The sequence below is a fragment of the Conger conger genome, chromosome 2 (assembly GCF_963514075.1).
Source record: "Conger conger chromosome 2, fConCon1.1, whole genome shotgun sequence".
Classification (NCBI taxonomy): Eukaryota; Metazoa; Chordata; class Actinopteri; order Anguilliformes; family Congridae; genus Conger; species Conger conger.
This window is the reverse complement of record NC_083761.1, coordinates 50,870,726-50,889,686: the sequence shown is the minus strand read 5'-3', so window position 1 is coordinate 50,889,686 and position 18,961 is coordinate 50,870,726. Positions and strand designations below refer to the sequence as shown.

Here is an 18,961-nt window from a genome sequence, read left to right as displayed (position 1 = left end):
TGTTTACCTTCAAATAAACATTTATCTACCTCATTCTTTCTACAGTTCCTGCTCCCCCAACACACACAACGCACCTATTCCTTCCTTCCTTCCATTTGTCACAGTCAGTTAGTATGAATAGTCTGTACACATGATTCATGGGGGGGGGACTAGTTGAAGAATGCATTGTTTCACTGCCATGGTATGTTGGCTCACTTGAAGAAAGGCAGATGGAAAATTAAAGATGCTAGTTGAAAACCACCAAATACCATTGCAGAAATAGACAGAAACAATCAAAAGACATAGTGTGGCATTAATGCCAAAACACAGTGAAAAATATAAGTGAACTCGATTTATGCACAATAAAAGAAGAATGTAAGAGAAACAAAAACACTGGCAGACAGACAGGAAAAAAGATATGTGACTTGTTTGGAAATGGTAGAAAAACAGAAAAGACAGCTAGACAAATACAGAATAAACGCACAATAAGCAATCCAGCTACCAAGTAGAAAATTACATTTAGGAGAGATTACAGAGATTATATGGCATATTAAAGACCCATTATTCTAAGGTATAACAGGAGGGAAAATGACATAATCCTTACCTTTAGAGGATAGGATGTTTGCTGCTGAAAAACAAAGTATGACTATTGTTATAAGAGCATTGGGGGCTTTTATAGAGTGATGAAAGAGGGAGGGAGAAGGGGAGAGGGGTTACCCGAGATAGACAAAGAGAACTGCAAAAGGATTAGGGGAAAAATGGGAATTGAAAACCCTGCATCTGGCAACCATTCCAATGACAGAGATTGAGAGGAGAGAGATGCTGACCTCACTGCTGAAATAAGAGATAATGGGACAGGTGGAAAGGTTGGCAGAGGATGCAAGAGAAGGGGAAAGAGCAAGAGAGCAGTGGGGATGTGGAGATGAGAACATAGTATGATATCTATAGTCTCACCAGCTTCATTCATTCATATGGTACAGTATATTCTGACCTTCATGTTCCAAATGCCTGTTTAGACGCAACTGTAAGCTCATCTCCTTGAAATATCATTATCACTTTGACATTTGCTTCATGGTGGAGATATTGCAATCACCAGATAAGACACTGGACAGAATGGTGGAGAAAATCACAGAAAAATGTACATGGGGTCGAGGACACTAGGCCCAGTCAATTTGGACATACAGAAATGGATTTCTCCACTCAAATAGTGATTGAACCCTCTTTTTAATTACATTTTTTATTTATTTTTCATTGAGGGGAGACTAGTGACAGCTCAGTAGGCTAGATTTATATTTTACCTTGTCATCACATGATGTCCTCCTCTGAACTAATGAGGTGAGAGATGACTGTTGAGATGACTATTGCTCCAGTTCCCTGCTGCTGATGGCAGGATGCTTTACTTTTGTATGTTTAAGTGCGCTAGTTGGTCTGCCTATACATTATATTATTGTAGATGCTGCACAATTTTCACTTCACATTCCCAGAGTTAGTAGAAGTACTGCAAACCACCAGCAGTAGCCTAGCATTTGTTGAAATGGATTTGTCAACCTCAGATCTGTCTGTCGCTCTTGTGTATTCAGGTGTAACATCCACATTTCTTAGTGCATTTAAAATAGCAGTTTATGAAATTCAATGGAATCATATGGAAATTAAAATACGCAGACGCATTATTAATTGCATCCCTAATATTGAACCCCAAGTGCATACACTAGGGTTAGGAGAGCTGTCAGAGGGTTAATGTGCTTGGGGAAGCACTTCGGCTGAGGCAGCTTGGGACTGTCCGTGCGATTTTGAGAGACTGTGAACTTTAGAGCACTCTTGTGGGAGGCAGTCAGAGACCTGGGATGGCTTCACCTGAAATACACAGTGACCCATTCTCTAAAATAGGGCTGAAAGTATGAGCTAAGAGGCATGCTGAGCTCTCTGCTTTGGAACACATGGCATTGGCACTTCTGGAGCCACAGAGACTACCAATACCACTGCATAAGAGCAGCTGTCCTGTATTTGCCTGTGCAAGAGGGAGAACAGGGACTACTGGACTTGAAGAGCAGAGTGGCGTCTTTTCGTCTCCGGGCTGCGCAAAAAACTCTTGTATAATGCTGATGCATGCTGGAGAGCATTGGCTCTATCGCAAAGGGCTCATGCTCATGGGGCCCTGGTGACGAATAGCTACCATGCGCATGTTGAGGCAGGGGTCACCAAAACTCCTTTTTGTAGCGCTTGTGCGTCTGTTCCACATGTTTTTTTCTGAATGTTTTAACATTGCAGAAGCGCTGTCTTTGTTGCAGTTAATATGTGGCAGGTTGGATTGTGGTTTTTGTCATGGGTGGGGGACAGAGGAACCAATAGCAGACTCAGGGGTTATGAGAAAATGGCAGGTTTAATTAAGGCAGATGAAGGGGAAGACAGAGCGTAATCAAAACAGGCAAAGTTCAAAAACCGAGAAGTCAGTCCAAACAGAGCAGAGGTACAGAGATCACGATGCAAGAGAAGAGTTCAGAGAAGAGCCAGACAGAATGCTGCAAGGGCAAAGGTATGGGGACGAGGAGGCTAGAACAAGGGGGAACAATAACTAGCAAAGAGCAACTGAAAAGGACAGGCATAAATACACAGCGGGAGACGAGTGCAATGACTAATGAATGTAAACATTTACATTTACAAGAATAAGGAATTAAACAAACAGTATCCAGGATCATGACAGTTTTAACCTTGAGAAGTTTGTTTTGCGTCCTGTGTGCGCTACAGAGCTCAATGTGCTTTGTTGAATTTAATTTTTGGACTGACAAAAGTGGCAATATGGCTGGCGCGGCAGAATAAAGGAAGGGGTGCTAGGATTACCGATCCGGTTGTGATGTTGAGGGGGGTGGTTTCAGCTTGCCTGAAGTTGAAGTATGCATATTACAGGTTTGGGAGGGGCCATCTGTGCTGTGGGGTGGATGGTTTCATAATTTTGTTTTGAAATGTTTAATTTTGTGTGAAGTGTGGTTTTATGTTTTCATTTTTTGTTTGTACCGTTCTTGGCGGCACGGATGGTGCAGTGGGTAGCACTGGCGCCTCACAGCAAGGAGGTCCTGGGTTCGAATCCCCATCGGCCGGGGCCTCTCTGTACGGAGTTTGCATATTCTCCCCGTGTCTGCGTGGGTTTCCTCCGGGTACTCTGGTTTCCTCCCACAGTCCAAAGACATGCAGGTTAGGCTGATTGGAGAGTAGGTTGCCCGTAGGTATGAGTGTGTGAGTGTGTGAGTGAATGGTGTGTGTGCCCTGCGATGGACTGGTGACCTGTCCAGGGTGTATTCCTGTCACCCAATGTATGCTGGGATAGGCTCCAGCCCCCCTGCGACCCTGTTCAGGATAAGCGGGTTAGGATAATGAATGAATGAATGAAAAATGTCTCACTGGAAATCAAGAAACATAATGAGCCATTTTGAATGAAATGAATGTAAAATGGGCCAAATATGACGAAATCAATGAAATATGAGCAAGAAAATGTTAAATGAAAAACAATTGGGGAAATACTCACCAGAAATCATGAAAAATGATAAGCCCTGGAACAGAAAAGCAGACCAAATCAACGGATTTTTACATTTTGATTTCTTTGCATTGAAATGAAGAGGAAATGGGCCGGACATGATAAAACAAAAAAATCTGAGCAAGAAAATTTAAAAATGATGCAAAATGTCTCACCGGAAATCAAGAAAAATTATAAGCCTCCGAGCTGACAAATTGACCAAATCTGCAGATTATAAAATGTAGATTTTTTTCATTGAAATTAGTAGGAAATGGGCTTTACATGATGAAACCAAAAAAATATGAACAAGAAAATGTAAAAAGAATTAGAAAAATGCCTCACTGGAAATCAAGAAAAATTATAAGCCCCGGACCTGAAAAACTGACCAAATTGGCGGATTTTAACATTTCGATTTTTTGACTGAAATGAATAGAAAATGGGCCAAACATGATAAAACCCAAAAAAATACGAGCAAGAAAATGTTAAATGAATTAGAAAAATGTCTCACCAGAAATCAAGAAAAATTATAAGCCTCCGAGCTGACAAATTGACCAAATCTGCAGATTATAAAATGTAGATTTTTTTCATTGAAATTAGTAGGAAATGGGCTTTACATGATGAAACCAAAAAAATATGAACAAGAAAATGTAAAAAGAATTAGAAAAATGCCTCACTGGAAATCAAGAAAAATTATAAGCCCCGGACCTGAAAAACTGACCAAATTGGCGGATTTTAACATTTCGATTTTTTGACTGAAATGAATAGAAAATGGGCCAAACATGATAAAACCCAAAAAAATACGAGCAAGAAAATGTTAAATGAATTAGAAAAATGTCTCACCAGAAATCAAGAAAAATTCTGAACCTGACCTGAAAAATAGACCAAATTGACAGATTAAAATAAAAAAATGAATAAATAAATAAATATTTTATTGACTGAAATGAAATGGAACATGGTGAAACCAAAAAGATATGAGCTAGAAAATGTCAAAATAATTGAAAAATGTCTCACCTGAAATAAAGAAACATTATAAGCCCCGGACCTGAAAAACTGACCAAATCAACTGATTAAAATTTTTATATTTTTTGACTGAAATGAAATGGAAATGGGCCTAACATGATGAAAGCAAAAAAATATGAGCAAGAAAATAAATGAAGAATTGGAAAAATGTCTCAAGAAAACTGATAAGCCCTGGACCTGAAAAACTGACCAAATCGACAGATTTTCTTTTCACTGAAATGAATAGAAAATGGTGATGAAACATGATGAAACCAACAAAATCTGAGCAAGAAAATGTAAAAATTATTCGAAAAATGTCTTCTTGGATTCTGATTCTGTCTCTGTTTTGATCAAGAAAAATGATAAGCTCCAGACCTGAAAAACTGTCCACACTGACAGATTTTAAAGTTTAGTTTTTTTCAACTGAAATTAATAGGAAATGGGCCTAACATGATAAAAACAAAAAAAATATGAGCAATAAAATGTTTTAATAATTGGAAAAATGTCTCATCGGAAATCTAGAAAAATTATAAGCCCTGGACCCAAAAAACTGACCAAATCAACATTTTTACATTTTGATTGTTTGACTGAAAGGAATAGGAAATGGGCCTAACATGATAAAATTTTGTTAGTTTTAACGTGTAAAACTTACTGGAAGATATAATGAATTTCCCTCAATTATTATGTTAAATGTGTGATGCCTTTTGGCATTTATAAAATGAGGATATTTTGCTTGTAGTCTGATTTCCTGTAGCCTATGTGTTTGGACACTATTTTCCGTCAAATTACTTTGGACAAAATGTGGAGCAATAAAAATTATTACAATATCAAAGATAAGGGTATGAAGCTATGACTTCATAATAATATTTTCAAAAATAAATAAATAGTACATTCGAGTGTACAGTATAATGTGTTCTATAAGTAAAGCATTTTCTATGTTTACTTCTTGAAAGTATGCCAAAGGTAAACTAATAGTCTACTATACTTTAAAAAACATACTTTTAGTATACTTTCATGAATTTTTTTTGTAAGGGGCACCTCATTACTGAGCACTTGCTTTCAAGAAACTGGGAAAATCTCTCCAGCATTTTCCAGATTTGTTCAGTTTATCAACACTTTTTGTGTAACCTGACTTTTGTTTCTTGAATTTTTAATTGTCAAAATTGATTCCGTTTTGATCTTCTGGAGTTCAATTCGGACTGAACTTCTGGTTTAAGTTTTCTGGATTTCCCTTTGTACCTTAGCTCAGTTGGACTGCCTATTCGTGTACAAGCTTTTGCCTGTGACATCAACTTTTTGGATTTTCTGCACGGCATCCGTCTTCTGGACAGCAACCCAAGCTTGTGTGACCTCCCCTGAAGTTAATAAAGACTTCAGTTCTATGCATTCTCTGGTTGCGAATGGTTCTTCAGCCCTGCAGTTAGCTAGTTAGCCAGGTAGACATTTTCTCTTTGAGGTAACAGATAATGTTAGCAAACTTGTTAAAAACATTTTCTAACTTAGTTATGGATAGCAAGATAAGTCATTGCTGATTTTGGTGCTGACACAAGTATTGAAGCTAACCAAGCAAATTAGTGTCAGTGCAACTTTTAGCTGTAGTGCTACTAAAACATTATGTAAATAAGCAAAACATAAAACAAACAAACATGGCTAAAAAGAAAGAAGAAAGCATCTGTCCTCATTCTAACATTAACAAACATCACCACACTAGCCAGGGGCTCAACGTCAGCACATTCACAGAGAAGGAAGAGGGATAAACAGTGTTGTGGTTTGATGATGTTTGTTGCTGCAATTCCTCACTTGACCATTAGAAGTCCGAAATGACCTTTAGAATGTTTGCTAACTTAGCTAGCTGGGTTTCTGTTTTGTGTTTTGCAACAAACTTGCTGATGAGCTAGATTTCTTGAAAAACACAGCTGATGGGTTGAGTGTGAAAAATATTGAAGCAGTGCTGCATAATGACACGTGATGACAGTACAAATGATCAGAAATATTGCCTATTGCTGTGTACACAGCACTTCCAGCATGTAGGCAATGCAAAACAGCCAACCATAATTCCTCTGGAGAATTGCTTTTTAAAGGAAATAAAAAATATATATATCAACTGGATGTTGTTTGCTGGATCCTTGCTGTGATAAGGATGGTAAGTTTACTGTGATTCGCGTTATTTCATAGAGATACAGTAGACCTGTGAGTTTTAATATTTTTAAAGAGTACATTGGGTAACCAGATTGATTGAAAACTTTACCGCAAAAAAAAAAAATGCAAATAAATGACCGACAAGGGGTTGAAAAAATGATTCAACATGTTTGTTTTTATTGCACAACATTGCAATTTCTTGGTTGGTATACATTGAGAGACTCACCCCAAAATATTTTTTTTCTGCTGTACCATGCAATATTAGAGTCATATATTATGTGCACAGGCAAACTGAGTGGCAGCAGTGTGAATTGTTGGGATTTTCCAGTGGTCATTGGAAACCACTGGGATTTTCTTCAGGTGAGTGACCTATGAGAGAAGTTAAAAACTATTTAACACTGAAGTGCAGCTTCATTCTTTTAAACAAAGAATTTCGCAAATTTGAAATGGAAAAAAATGTATCTAGATTTATAGATATTTCCTTACACAGTAAGCTATTTTTTCTAGGACGAGTCTAGATAACTGTTATGACCCCTCACTAGTCCAGAGGAATCAATCCTCCACTTCAGTTATATAAAGGCAACCCAGATCTGTCAGTTACATTTCCTCAGGTTGACCCCAAGTTTGATTCACTTGTACAGCAATTTAAACCAACTTGTCCTTCCTGTGTCTCTAATTTTCTTTCACCTACAGACACATTTTTTTAAATATCTTCTTCTTCTACACTGGATGTCTTGATTTTGATTTGATCATGAACATGACTGATAACAATGACGTGTGATTCACAACACCCAGGTAAGCAGTGGTCACTATACGTGCATCTAGCCATTACTGCCATAACATAACTAGGCACAGCATGTACTACAGGACATCATCATGTTAGACTGACCTACATGCCTAAAATTAAGAAAGAGAATTAAGAAATTACCTATAGAAGCTCTGTTTCTTCTTGGTTAGCAGTCTGCTGTTCCAAAGCAATATTTGCCTGTAACTAATAGAAACATAATAATTAAATTATATACAGTGTCATGACTTTTCCATTGGCCATTGTATGCATCCTAACTGAATTTAACATTACATTTACAATGTAGGCTAACTCATCAGTTTCATACACAGGCTACATTCAGGTCCTTTGGATTAATATTGTTAACAAAACAAATACAAATTCATGTGCATTATTGGGGTATGTCTTTTCAATGACACATTTCCTTCACAAAATTGTGTACACTAATGCAAATTATTATGACCCTTGAGTATATGACTGTATACACACCAATCACTCTGATGAGGCATTTGGCAAAAATGTTGTATGCACTGAAGTTATTAATTAACAAAATATTAGGTTGCAAATAAATGTTTTCATTGTCCACCAACAAAGTAACAAAGAATGTTGACACATCTTTCTCCAAACTTCTATAGCGATAGGGGATTATCGTCTTTGTTTCCAGGTTCCTGTGCTTACGGAAACAAAAAGTACCAACACAATACATTCAGCAAATTAAACAATATCATGTTTCCTTTGTAGCAAGATCTCTGGAACAAAACGGCTGCCTACCCTCATCAAGCTAGGGAAGCACATCAGTCTTTGTTTAAGGGAATCACAGCCACCCCCCCCCCCACCACCTCAAAATGGTTAAGTGTATTAACAGGTTGTAGAAAGATGTAGGTGAGATCTATATCCCACAATATGAATAACCGGTTAATTGTCGGGGAAGTGAGGATTAAGTAAAATACGTTTATTTTCTGAATCCGGCCGTTCCAACAAACAATATCCTTGTTAAAAGATGTTCAGCACTCTGAATAATGAACACAAGTGGTATTGTGAGCTAGACTTACCTACATATAAAAGGTTTATGTGATTGAAATGAATAATTATTATTAAGAAAGATCAATTAAATAGCCAAATTCTATGGTTTTCTATGGTAAACTGGTGGAATCAGCAAACAATTTTCAATAAAAATGAGTTGTTCGATTTTGTATTAGTCAGAATAATCCCATCAATCTTCAATATCTTCGTCACTCGGCCCATTGCAGTGAATGCATTTTGAGTGATTGATGTTATATGCAATTTTACGTTCAACAGCGCTATTCACGCAATTAGCGCTCACTGTGTTCCGAACGTTTGCTAAATAAAGTGGCAAGTAGATAGGATCATTTTGGCCTACTTCTTTTTTGAGAGCTAAAATATTGTGGATTTTCATGCACGCCACCTTTTGTGGCTTAGAGTGGCTCCACTTTTAGAAAGACCGTGACTGGTGGTCCCCTGTGCTGGCGCTAGCAGGACAACCAACCTGTTTCACATCCAACCAAAAAATGTGAAAAGTAGGCTAATGAAAACCTACGGAGGATAACAAGGGCATTTTCTTCTCCATAACTAGTACTAGGAATGGACAGCACAATTTATTTGAAATGGTATCTGATCTCCAGCAACAAACAATTCTTTCTTGTGGGAGCTGGCCTAATGGTATGGGAAACAGTTAGCCTATGTTTGTTGAATTAAACTATTATTTTTTAGTATATTAGCAGTAGCAAATAGTTTTATTTGGAGCGTCTTTCAGAGAGACCGGCAAAGGTGTGTGTGCAGACACCAGCGACAAGACAAGAATAAACTGGAACATGACACCACTGTATTTTAAAGATTAGTCGATTTTGCATTAATCACAATAATTAATCCCATAAATGTTAAACATCTTATTAGTCTTACAATAATATGTTATTATTATTATTATTATTATTATTATTATTATTTATTTTTTAATTACTTTAAATGTAAATACAGGTTTACAGATCATTGGTTTGAATAGGCAACAGTACCTGGCTTAAAACAAAAATGTGCTCTTCAAAATCCCATTCAACTGGTAAATATGAGTTAACGATTCAGTAATGTGCTAGTGTGTGTCTCTTAATGAGTGTGTTGGCCACCATAAATATAAATTAAGGCTCTAGATGACATGAAATGGTGGTCAGAAGTCCATCAATAAATGCCTCAGCTTCCAGTGGGGGTTACATCCCCTCAGGACCTCTCCCATTTGTGTCCCTACCAATGTCAAAATTAAACCTATGTCCTTGGACTCTTTCCAGTCCATGTCAAGAGACAACAATGCTCTGCTAAGCTCTGGGAACTGATGTTGCATCAATTTCAACTGATCTGTTTATTAGGGCATGGGCTTCTTCCTCATCTATCTCTGCACTGCATGGAGGCTCTCTGTGAGGCTGGTATTGGGGCTCTCTGTGGGCCTGTCTGTGAGGCTGACTGGGGCCTGACTGGCTCTGGTGTGGAGGCTGACTGATCCCCCTCTACAAAACCAAAAACCATTCCAATATGATATTTCATCATTCATATTATTCATATTAATTTAGGATACAAATGGAATCACTCAGGTCTTTCTTAATAATAAAATACCCTATTGGTAAAATCATAATAAGCACAAATCAATTTAGAGCATGTTTGCCAATTCATAGTCACTGATGAATCAATTTAACTCTGACATTTCCGTTTAGTAGCCTAAATAAATATGCAACATTACATAATGTAAAACATTCTATAGGCTACATAAATTGTATTTAAGACATTTTCTGCTGCAACACCAATGACGCATGGGTTCGCTAATTACTAAAAATGCAATCGATATAGAAGCAATAACGTTACGTTGTTCAACACCGAATCTGATGGAGACAGTGGATACAGAGGTTTCTCCTGTTTGCTTATAGCTTAAAAAGTGCCATTACAACCCCGATCGCCTTTGCTTTTACTTTTGTCAAGCCATTCAGTTTGTGACGGCTTATGAATTGAACCAAATTTCCTAACTTCACGTTTCTATGCTAGACAAATACAGAATATATAAGTCACTAATGTTATGACTGATGTTCAGCCCCAGAAGTCTCATACGTCTTCGACAGATTTTCGAGTGCAAAAAATTGTATTTTAAGAATGAATTAATTTCTATAGGATATCTATATGGTTTGAGTCTCTTTTTAATGAGACCAAAGATGGATGTGTTAGTTGGTAATCCCACTCAGCTATTGAGTACCTCTAAAAAAAATACTTTTTAATTCTGCCTCCAACAACAGAGGTCATATTTGTACACAAATCATTGTTAAATCTGGGAAGTCACAATCTCCATCTACATATTCTATATTATAAAACCAAATCCCACAGCATTGCTCTCCACTTGAATCTGGAACTGCTTCTAACAGTAAGGTAGATTTCAGCTGTCCAGTTTCAACAATAATTAACGATACTGACTGGTATGTTGTACGGACTGCATTCAAACACAAGGTGTGCAAAGAGAACCTCCAGGCAGGGCCCTGACACCCCATCAAATCTGGTGTGTCTCCAGTGACAATTGCAGAAGGTAGGGCCATAGATCGCAGGCCTTGGGTATTTCTGACTTTGATGTTAGTACAGCAGAATTCTTAAAAACAATATAACAACCTGTTTCTCTATCTAATAATCTATACACATATCTTATATCATATATCACTTATAGGCAGAATACAGTTCAAATGAAACATGGGTTGGCAACCTGGATATCTACCAACAAAGCTGTTGAGGGTCACACTCACCTGTGTTCTCCTTAGTTGTCTGTTCTTAACCGCCAGGTAAAGAGTAGCAAAGGTGAAGCATACAATAGCAATAGCCATAAACACAATTGCTGAAAACACTGCCTTTTCTAGAAGAAATCACACAAAATGATAAAGGAAGATGTTGCTATTCAACATATTTGATGTTCTATTCAACACATAATGAGCCCTTGATGGGTAGGAGTTTATGCTTACTTATATATAGATAACAAATTATTAGTAATTGCTCAACATCACCTCAAAGATTATCATCACTCACTACGTTAAAACATGCACAAGAAATATGAGAGTATGTACAAATTGCAAGTAAGGAGTTAACATTTCTGTGTGGTCCATCTGTGTCAAGTGGGGAAAATTAGAGATACCTGATGACTTATGGCCCATGAAAATAAATGGCAATGCGGTGGTCAAAAGTAGTCCCCTGTCCGGTTCGGTTTTATGTGTTGATACCGCCACTGCTTTTGTTATGTCTCTAGATCTTCTTGTTGGGATATCTGTTTTAGCAGTTGACTGCGATGGGTAACTTGTTGATCCAATTTCACCCTGTGTTGTTGCTTGCATAGAAGTTGGAGACGGTTCAAAAGCTGTCACCAATATTTCTGTTGTTGGGACAGCTGTGCTTGTACTTGGACATCTACATGATACGTAATCTAAGAACAGAAATACAGATTCATTTGATAAATGATTTTCAAATTCAAATATTACCACTATTACTTTGAGTAAATACAAAAGGTTGCGCTAAAAGATTATTTGCAACAATCATCATTCACAAAGAAACAGAACTTTGTTTTTGTTGTAGTATAGTTAATCATATTGTGAGCACAATTTATAAAGTAATTCTTTTTTTTGGTACCATGCTGCATTTCATCCTGGAGTTCGTAAGCCTCACTATACTTCTCTCGGAACTGTGTTACACTGACATATTGGAGATGGCCAGTTAGATGACATCTTTTCTTTGAAAATTCCTACACAGAGATAGTGATAGAAAGGAAAGGGTCAATTTTTGCAGGTCTCAAGCATAAGAACATCAGGTGAACAAAGGGTGAACAGATTCTTTACCCAATCTGTACCAGGCTTATGCACACATAAAGGCTTACTTGAATCACAGGCTCATTTAAAAGCAGTCATTTACATGACCAGAATGTTTGCTATGTAAAAAAAAAAAAAGTAATTGCGAACAAACCTGGCAATGCTTCAATTTTATAAATAAGTGGTTAATTGCTAAATAGACTGTGGTATTTTTATCTTTATCTCTCTGAATCAGACATCCTAGAGTCCATTTGACTTGTAGATAATTGTCCCTTATCTGTAAAAGAACAAGAAAAAACAATAACCTTTAAAGAACAGGACGCATTAATTATCACTAATTAACATTGTCCCTAGATTATGCGGCAATAATACTTCATCATCAATAATCATACAGTGCAAAATAAGTCTTTTTGACTGGCATGGATTACATAATATAACAGTTGCTCTGAGATATCTAACTGATTGTATAATTGATTGGAAACTACATGGGTTGGATCACTTGTTTGGATGTTATAATAGGTGCACATCATTTTAGTGATCTTTAAAAATAAACCATAAAAAGTGTGAAAGTTGTTTAATGTGTGTATACTTGATTCCAAAAATTACAAATTATTAATTTATTATAGTTATTAACAATAACTATAATATGTAAGAATCAATGTGCAGATACTACTACAATGAAAGTCTAAAAATATTGCTCTATAATAGAAAAATAAATTTCTTGATTTTACAATTTATTGATTCTATAACTGTTTTGCGTTTAATATTGTATTTATTAATATAGATGAAATGTATATTAAATATACAATTGCAAAGATTTCACTCTGGTAACATTAAAAAAAAATAGTCATCAAACACCCCATCAAATCCCCCAACTCTTACAGTTAAACAATTGAATCACATCTATAAAACATTCTCAGACCAATTACGTATTGGTAAACTAATACAGTGCAAGTAGCTTGCCAAGATTAACTTCAGAACCATCTGTGGTAACAAATTTACAATCACAAGCCCATTTAATATGGAGGGCATTAGTCTTAGCAAGTGTAGTTACATTGATTGTTCATTAGTGACTGCTGACCACTTGCACTACATACACTAGTGCTGCCAAAATAGCATTTCATTTTTGGCAGATCAACTAATCTAAGTTCATTGCATCTAGAATATGATAACTGTATTTAAGCCATCAAAAGAAGACCTTATAACGTTCATTGTCAAGTCATTCAGTCAGCTAATGGAGATATGGAAAGATGTACAAGTGATGCAATAGTGATTATGCAAATTTTGTAATATCCTCATACTGTATACAAAGCATAAATCACTTTCAGGTTTACAGTGTTTCACTGCATGTTTAGCTTCTTACCTCATTACAAGTGGAATCTAACAGAGGTATCTTGAACAAATAATCTGTTGGTAGATGGTTTTTCTAAAAAATACACAAGTAAAAAATATTTTAAATGTTGAAATTCCACAAATTCTACAAAAGCTAAGATAGTGTTACAGAAAAAGTGTAACAATGTTAAAAGCATCAGCAACATTTTCAATAAAGAGCATATGTAATGATAGTGACTGAGAAATCAAGGTTTTCTTTATTTAGCACCGTATTCCACAATTTTGGTTTTGTAATACATTTTATATACATTTTATTTCACCATCAAAAATTACAGCACCTGTCATACAAAGTCTCCCCATTGCAGGGCACTATAATGTTTGGGACACATGGATTCAGAGGTGTTTCTGATTAGTCAGGTGTATGACATTGGAAGACAGTGAACAGTTTCCCATGTTGTCACAGAATTACATACATTAACTGATTTTCTTTTCAATAATTTGATTTCTTGTTCTACCTTTTAAGAAACATTTCAAGATGTGATAAAGTATTAAAGGCCTATTTAATGTACTCATAAACATCGAAATGGCCATAATTTAATATTAGTATCAGAATTTAAGAATAATAATATATATTGGGCCTTGTGCAAGAATCACTTGTGTGAACAGATTTGTTCTTAAATCACAAATCATGAAAAGCGAATGACTTAAGAGAACTTGGTGCATTGACCAATTTTCTCTTCTGTAAAATGTTTCTTATGTACAGTGCATCCGGAAAGTATTCACAGCGCTTCACTTTTTCCACATTTTGTTATGTTACAGCCTTATTCCAATATTGATTAAATTAATTTTTTTCCTCCAAATTCTACACACAATACCCCATCATGACAACGTGAAAAAAGTTGTTTTTAGATTTTTGCAAATTTATTAAAAATAAAAAACTAAGAAATCACATGTACATAAGTATTCATAGCCTTTGCCATGAAGCTCAAAATTGAGCTCAGGTTCATCCTGCTTCCACTGATCAACCTTGAGATGTTTCTACAGCTTAATTGGAGTCCACCTGTGGTAAATTCAGTTGATTGGACATGATTTGGAAAGGCACACACCTGTCTATATAAGGTCCCACAGTTGACAGTGCATGTCAGAGCACAAACCAAGCATGAAGTCAAAGGAATTGTCTGTAGACCTCCGAGACAGGATTGTTTCGAGGCACAAATCTGGGGAAGGGTACAGAAACATTTCTGCTGCTTTGAAGGTCCCAATGAGCACAGTGGCCTCCATGGAAGAAGTTCGGAACCACCAGGACTCTTCCGAGAGCTGGCCGCCTGTCAGCAATCAACCAATCAGGCCTGTATGGTAGAGTGGCCAGATGGAAGCCACTCCTTAGTAAAAGGCACATGGCAGCCCGCCTGGAGTTTGCCAAAAGGCACCTGAAGGACTCTCAGACCATGAGAAACAAAATTCTCTGGTCTGATGAGACAAAGATTGAACTCTTTGGCGTGAATGCCAGGCGTCATGTTTGGAGGAAACCAGGCACTGCTCATCACCTGGCCAATACCATCCCTACAGTGAAGCATGGTGGTGGCAGCATCATGCTGTGGGGATGTTTTTCAGAACTCGGAACTGGGAGACTAGTCAGGATTGAGGGAAAGATGAATGCAGCAATGTACAGAGACATCCTGGATGAAAACCTGCTCCAGAGCACTCTTGACCTCAGACTGGGGCGGTTCATCTTTCAGCAGGACAACGACCCTAAGCACACAGCCAAGATATCAAAGGAGTGGCTTCAGAGCCCAGACTTGAATCTGATTGAACTCTGGAGAGATCTGAAAATGGCTGTGCACCGACGCTCCCCATCCAACCTGATGGAGCTTGAGAGGTGCTGCAAAGACGAATGGGCGAAACTGCCCAAAGATAGGTGTGCCAAGCTTGTGGCATCATATTCAAAAAGACTTGAGGCTGTAATTGCTGCCAAAGGTGCATCAACAAAGTATTGAGGAAAGGCTGTGAATACTTATGTACATGTGATTTCTTCGTTTTTTATTTTTAATAAATTTGCAAAAATTTCAAAAACTTATTTCATGTTGTCATTATGGGGTGTTGTGTGTAGAATTTTGAGGAAAAAAATGAATTTATTCCATTTTGGAATAAGGCTGTAACATAACAAAATGTGGGAAAAGTGAAGTGCTGTGAATACTTTCCAGATGCACAAACAAATGCACAAACAACATTTACGAGTGGTCTGGACCTGTCGTATGAGTCACGTAAAGAAGTGCGTGTCAAATTCCTGACAAAGAGAATTTGGATCAAAATGTCAAAATTTGCAGATCAAATATGAATCAAGATTCAGCAACTGCATTGCATATTTTACTGGACTGTTGAGGAGAAGAAAAGAGAAAGTTTATCAACGGTCCACTATATTATGTTTGAACAGAAACCTTAAGACAAAAATGAATGAACCACAGTCTACCCAAGCAGGTATCAGTCGTCCCTTGCTCTCATTAAACTCATTGGCCATCGATCTGAAGGGACCCACCAATAGTACCGTATATACCGTATCATAACAGATAGTCATTTAAGAGTTATCTGAAGTTAAGTGTGTTTGTTGAATCCAATGTGACATACTCGTATGAGCGCTCCTTTCGGAAAAAAAATGAAGAATTTTCTTGCATGAGGTCCATTGTATGCTAAGATTACGGGGATGACATTTAATAAAAATCTGCAACTAAAGAGGATCATCTAATTGTGCTGAAGGACTGGTGTTGCCTTTTTGAGAACTCCTTCTATATTATACAAAAGGAACAAGTGAAGATTACCACTTTATCCAAGTAGTCGTAGTATGGAAAGCCGCCATGACAAACTGCCAGGTACATAGAGATATACACCTGTAAGAGTGAAAGGGTTAACATGGTGCAGGGGCGACCAGGGAACAACCAAAATCTTTTAGGTTTTTGCTTAATTAAAATATATATATACACATATTAGAGCTAATATTTTTCATCCAGAAAGAAGACCAATATCTTTGCAATGAATATAGATCATGGGTACAGTTCTAGGACATTCCTGGCAATTACAGTTCAGTCGAAAGTAGCGGGTAGTTTAAACAGCATCTGACATGTTAGAAAACGGACTGGAAAAATTCTTTGTTTAAAAAAAAAAAATTATTTCAGATTTTTCCCTTTTTCTCCCAATTTAGTAGTACCCTCCTCTAATTCATTTCGAGTTAGTGTTAGATACACCGTCCACACCCCGCCCCCTGGCGGGCCAAGGAAGAGCGACATTTGTGACATTTTTTTATTATTATTTGAGTGGTGCTAAAACACAGATTTGTTCATAACTCTTGATTAAGTTTTCAAATCGTCCTGCCACTAGGCATGGGTCAGTTTCCAGTTTCATAGTATATCTCACCTTGAAAAAGTCACAGTTATACACCACAATTGTAAAGAGTGGTTATCTGAGTTACTGTAGCCTTTCTGTCAGCTCGAACCAGTCTGGCCACTCTTTCTTGAAGAATGCACTGCTAGCTTATACTGCATTGAGTTTCCCAATCTTTCAAACAAACAATTGCGCTATGTGAATGGTTTTAGGAATGACTTTACACCTAGTAGGGAGTAAGTTAGGTGTAAATTAGTTGTATTTTAACTCTACGTCGGAACTAAATCAGTAGGTGCAACCTATTTTTTCTACAGTCCATTGGTGCAACCCGTTTAAATAAGGTTGCAACTTAACTTTTTGCCTCTTAACTCTGAATTTAATTCAAACTAGCCTACGTTTGAAATTACGTTATACTGGTGCAACAGACTGCTGGGCCTTATGGATATTATTGAGGAATTTGCAAGGGTTGCTACATTTTCAAATGCATAATGTGAATGAATAATAATTGTGTGCTGACTACTACAGTACTTCTATGATATGTGGAATAGTAGCCAATAAGGCAGCATCCAATAGGTATATTTTGCCTTTGAAGGAGGCCAATGATTGTGAATCGATTGTGATAAGAAATCTCAATGTAACTTTGTAAATCTCATGTTCAAAATCAGTAGAGTGTGTCACTGTGGCCACACCTATGCGTCAGCCCTGGGCCTCCAAACCCTTTAATGCGGGCCTGACTAAGAGACATATCAACTGGAAAACAAGACATTACACAATGGACTCACCTCGTCACAGAACATATATCAATGGGGAAAAAAATACTGCCTCTATCAATAACCAATTACACCACTTTGAACAAACATGAAATCCATATAAATAACCTGATCTCCAAAATTACTCTATGTTTGCTTAGTTTCCTGTATATACAGTATGTCTGTATGTGACTGCACCCATTACCAAAATTAACAAAAGTTTTTTCTCTATCTTCTTGTCTCTCTGTTTGTTTGCCAAATTAATTTGTTCTTTGGTTTTGTTATACCCTTTGCACAGCTGCTGTTTGATTGCATTTCTAGCACTCTTCATGCTCCGCACAAGCCCACAAAATACCACAAAGGAAGTGGAAGCAGAAATGTGACAGAGCAGTGAAATGTTACACCCCACAGTGGAACCTGTAGAGTGAAGAGTCTGTGGGTGTCTCTGCCCAAGAAAGATAAAGAACTGCCCCATATCTAATGCAGTACCGGCAACAGAGTGACCGCAACTTGGAAGAGTTTTCATTCATTAATTTATTTCCAGAGACCCTTTCCACGGCTGATTCCGTCCCCATTTAAAAACTGATGTGAAGCTAGTCATACCTCATAGTACCCCTGACCACAAAACAAATGTACTGCTCTGTACAGTACATTACAGTAATTAGGCAAGTGTCATATTTGGAGGGATCATCTACCATCTTAAGCCACTTTATAGCAGAAGTAGGTATGCATGACATGAAGAATACATGTCACTAATCTTTCCCTTTTAATTTGGAAAGGTAACCATCTTTTTCCCTGCAAAACAATCCCTCCATGTCTAATATCTAATTTCCCAACTGTTGCTTTGCTGTACAGATAACATTATTAAAAAGAGATGGTGATAAACAGCTACTCAGCTGGCCTCATCAGAAACATAATGACTAAGAGTAAATACTAAGATACTAAGACGTCAAACCCGCCTTGACCTAGTGTATATTGCACAACACAAGTATTCTAACAGCAGCCAGCCCACATTGTCAAAACCTAAAATACTGAATATAAAATAAAAATCTGCACCATAATGATGACAGCATTAATAATACTTCACATACTATCAATAGCTCAAACACTGAGAGAAAACGGAACTTACTGTCAGGTATGATGACTTCATTGTTCATCGCTCTACCCTCCTTCATCAGCTGAATGTTTGCTTTGAATCAATACAGCAAGACTACTACCATTGAAGGCAGCCTTTGAATAATGACATTATAGCGGATGGGGGGGGGGG

At 37.2% G+C, this 18,961-nt stretch overlaps 1 protein-coding gene across 3 annotated transcripts; it reads right to left on the bottom strand.

Annotated features, from left to right (window-relative positions):
• Positions 1-6,773: 6,773 nt before the first annotated feature.
• LOC133122005 (uncharacterized) lies at positions 6,774-18,950 on the bottom strand. 3 transcript variants are annotated; one of them, XM_061231642.1, is made up of 9 exons: positions 18,824-18,950; positions 16,387-16,455; positions 13,602-13,664; positions 12,393-12,515; positions 12,063-12,174; positions 11,575-11,859; positions 11,192-11,298; positions 7,554-7,616; positions 6,774-6,994 (listed from the first exon to the last, which is right to left on the bottom strand). In XM_061231642.1, exons 1-8 carry the CDS (start codon positions 18,842-18,844, stop codon positions 7,554-7,556), a joined length of 843 nt encoding a protein of 280 aa, XP_061087626.1. In that variant the 5' UTR covers positions 18,845-18,950; the 3' UTR covers positions 6,774-6,994. The 3 variants fall into 3 exon arrangements, with proteins under 3 accessions (XP_061087626.1, XP_061087627.1, XP_061087628.1); XM_061231643.1 differs by having other exon boundaries at positions 11,192-11,215; XM_061231644.1 differs by lacking the exon at positions 11,192-11,298.
• Between the last annotated feature and the right edge of the window lie 11 nt (positions 18,951-18,961).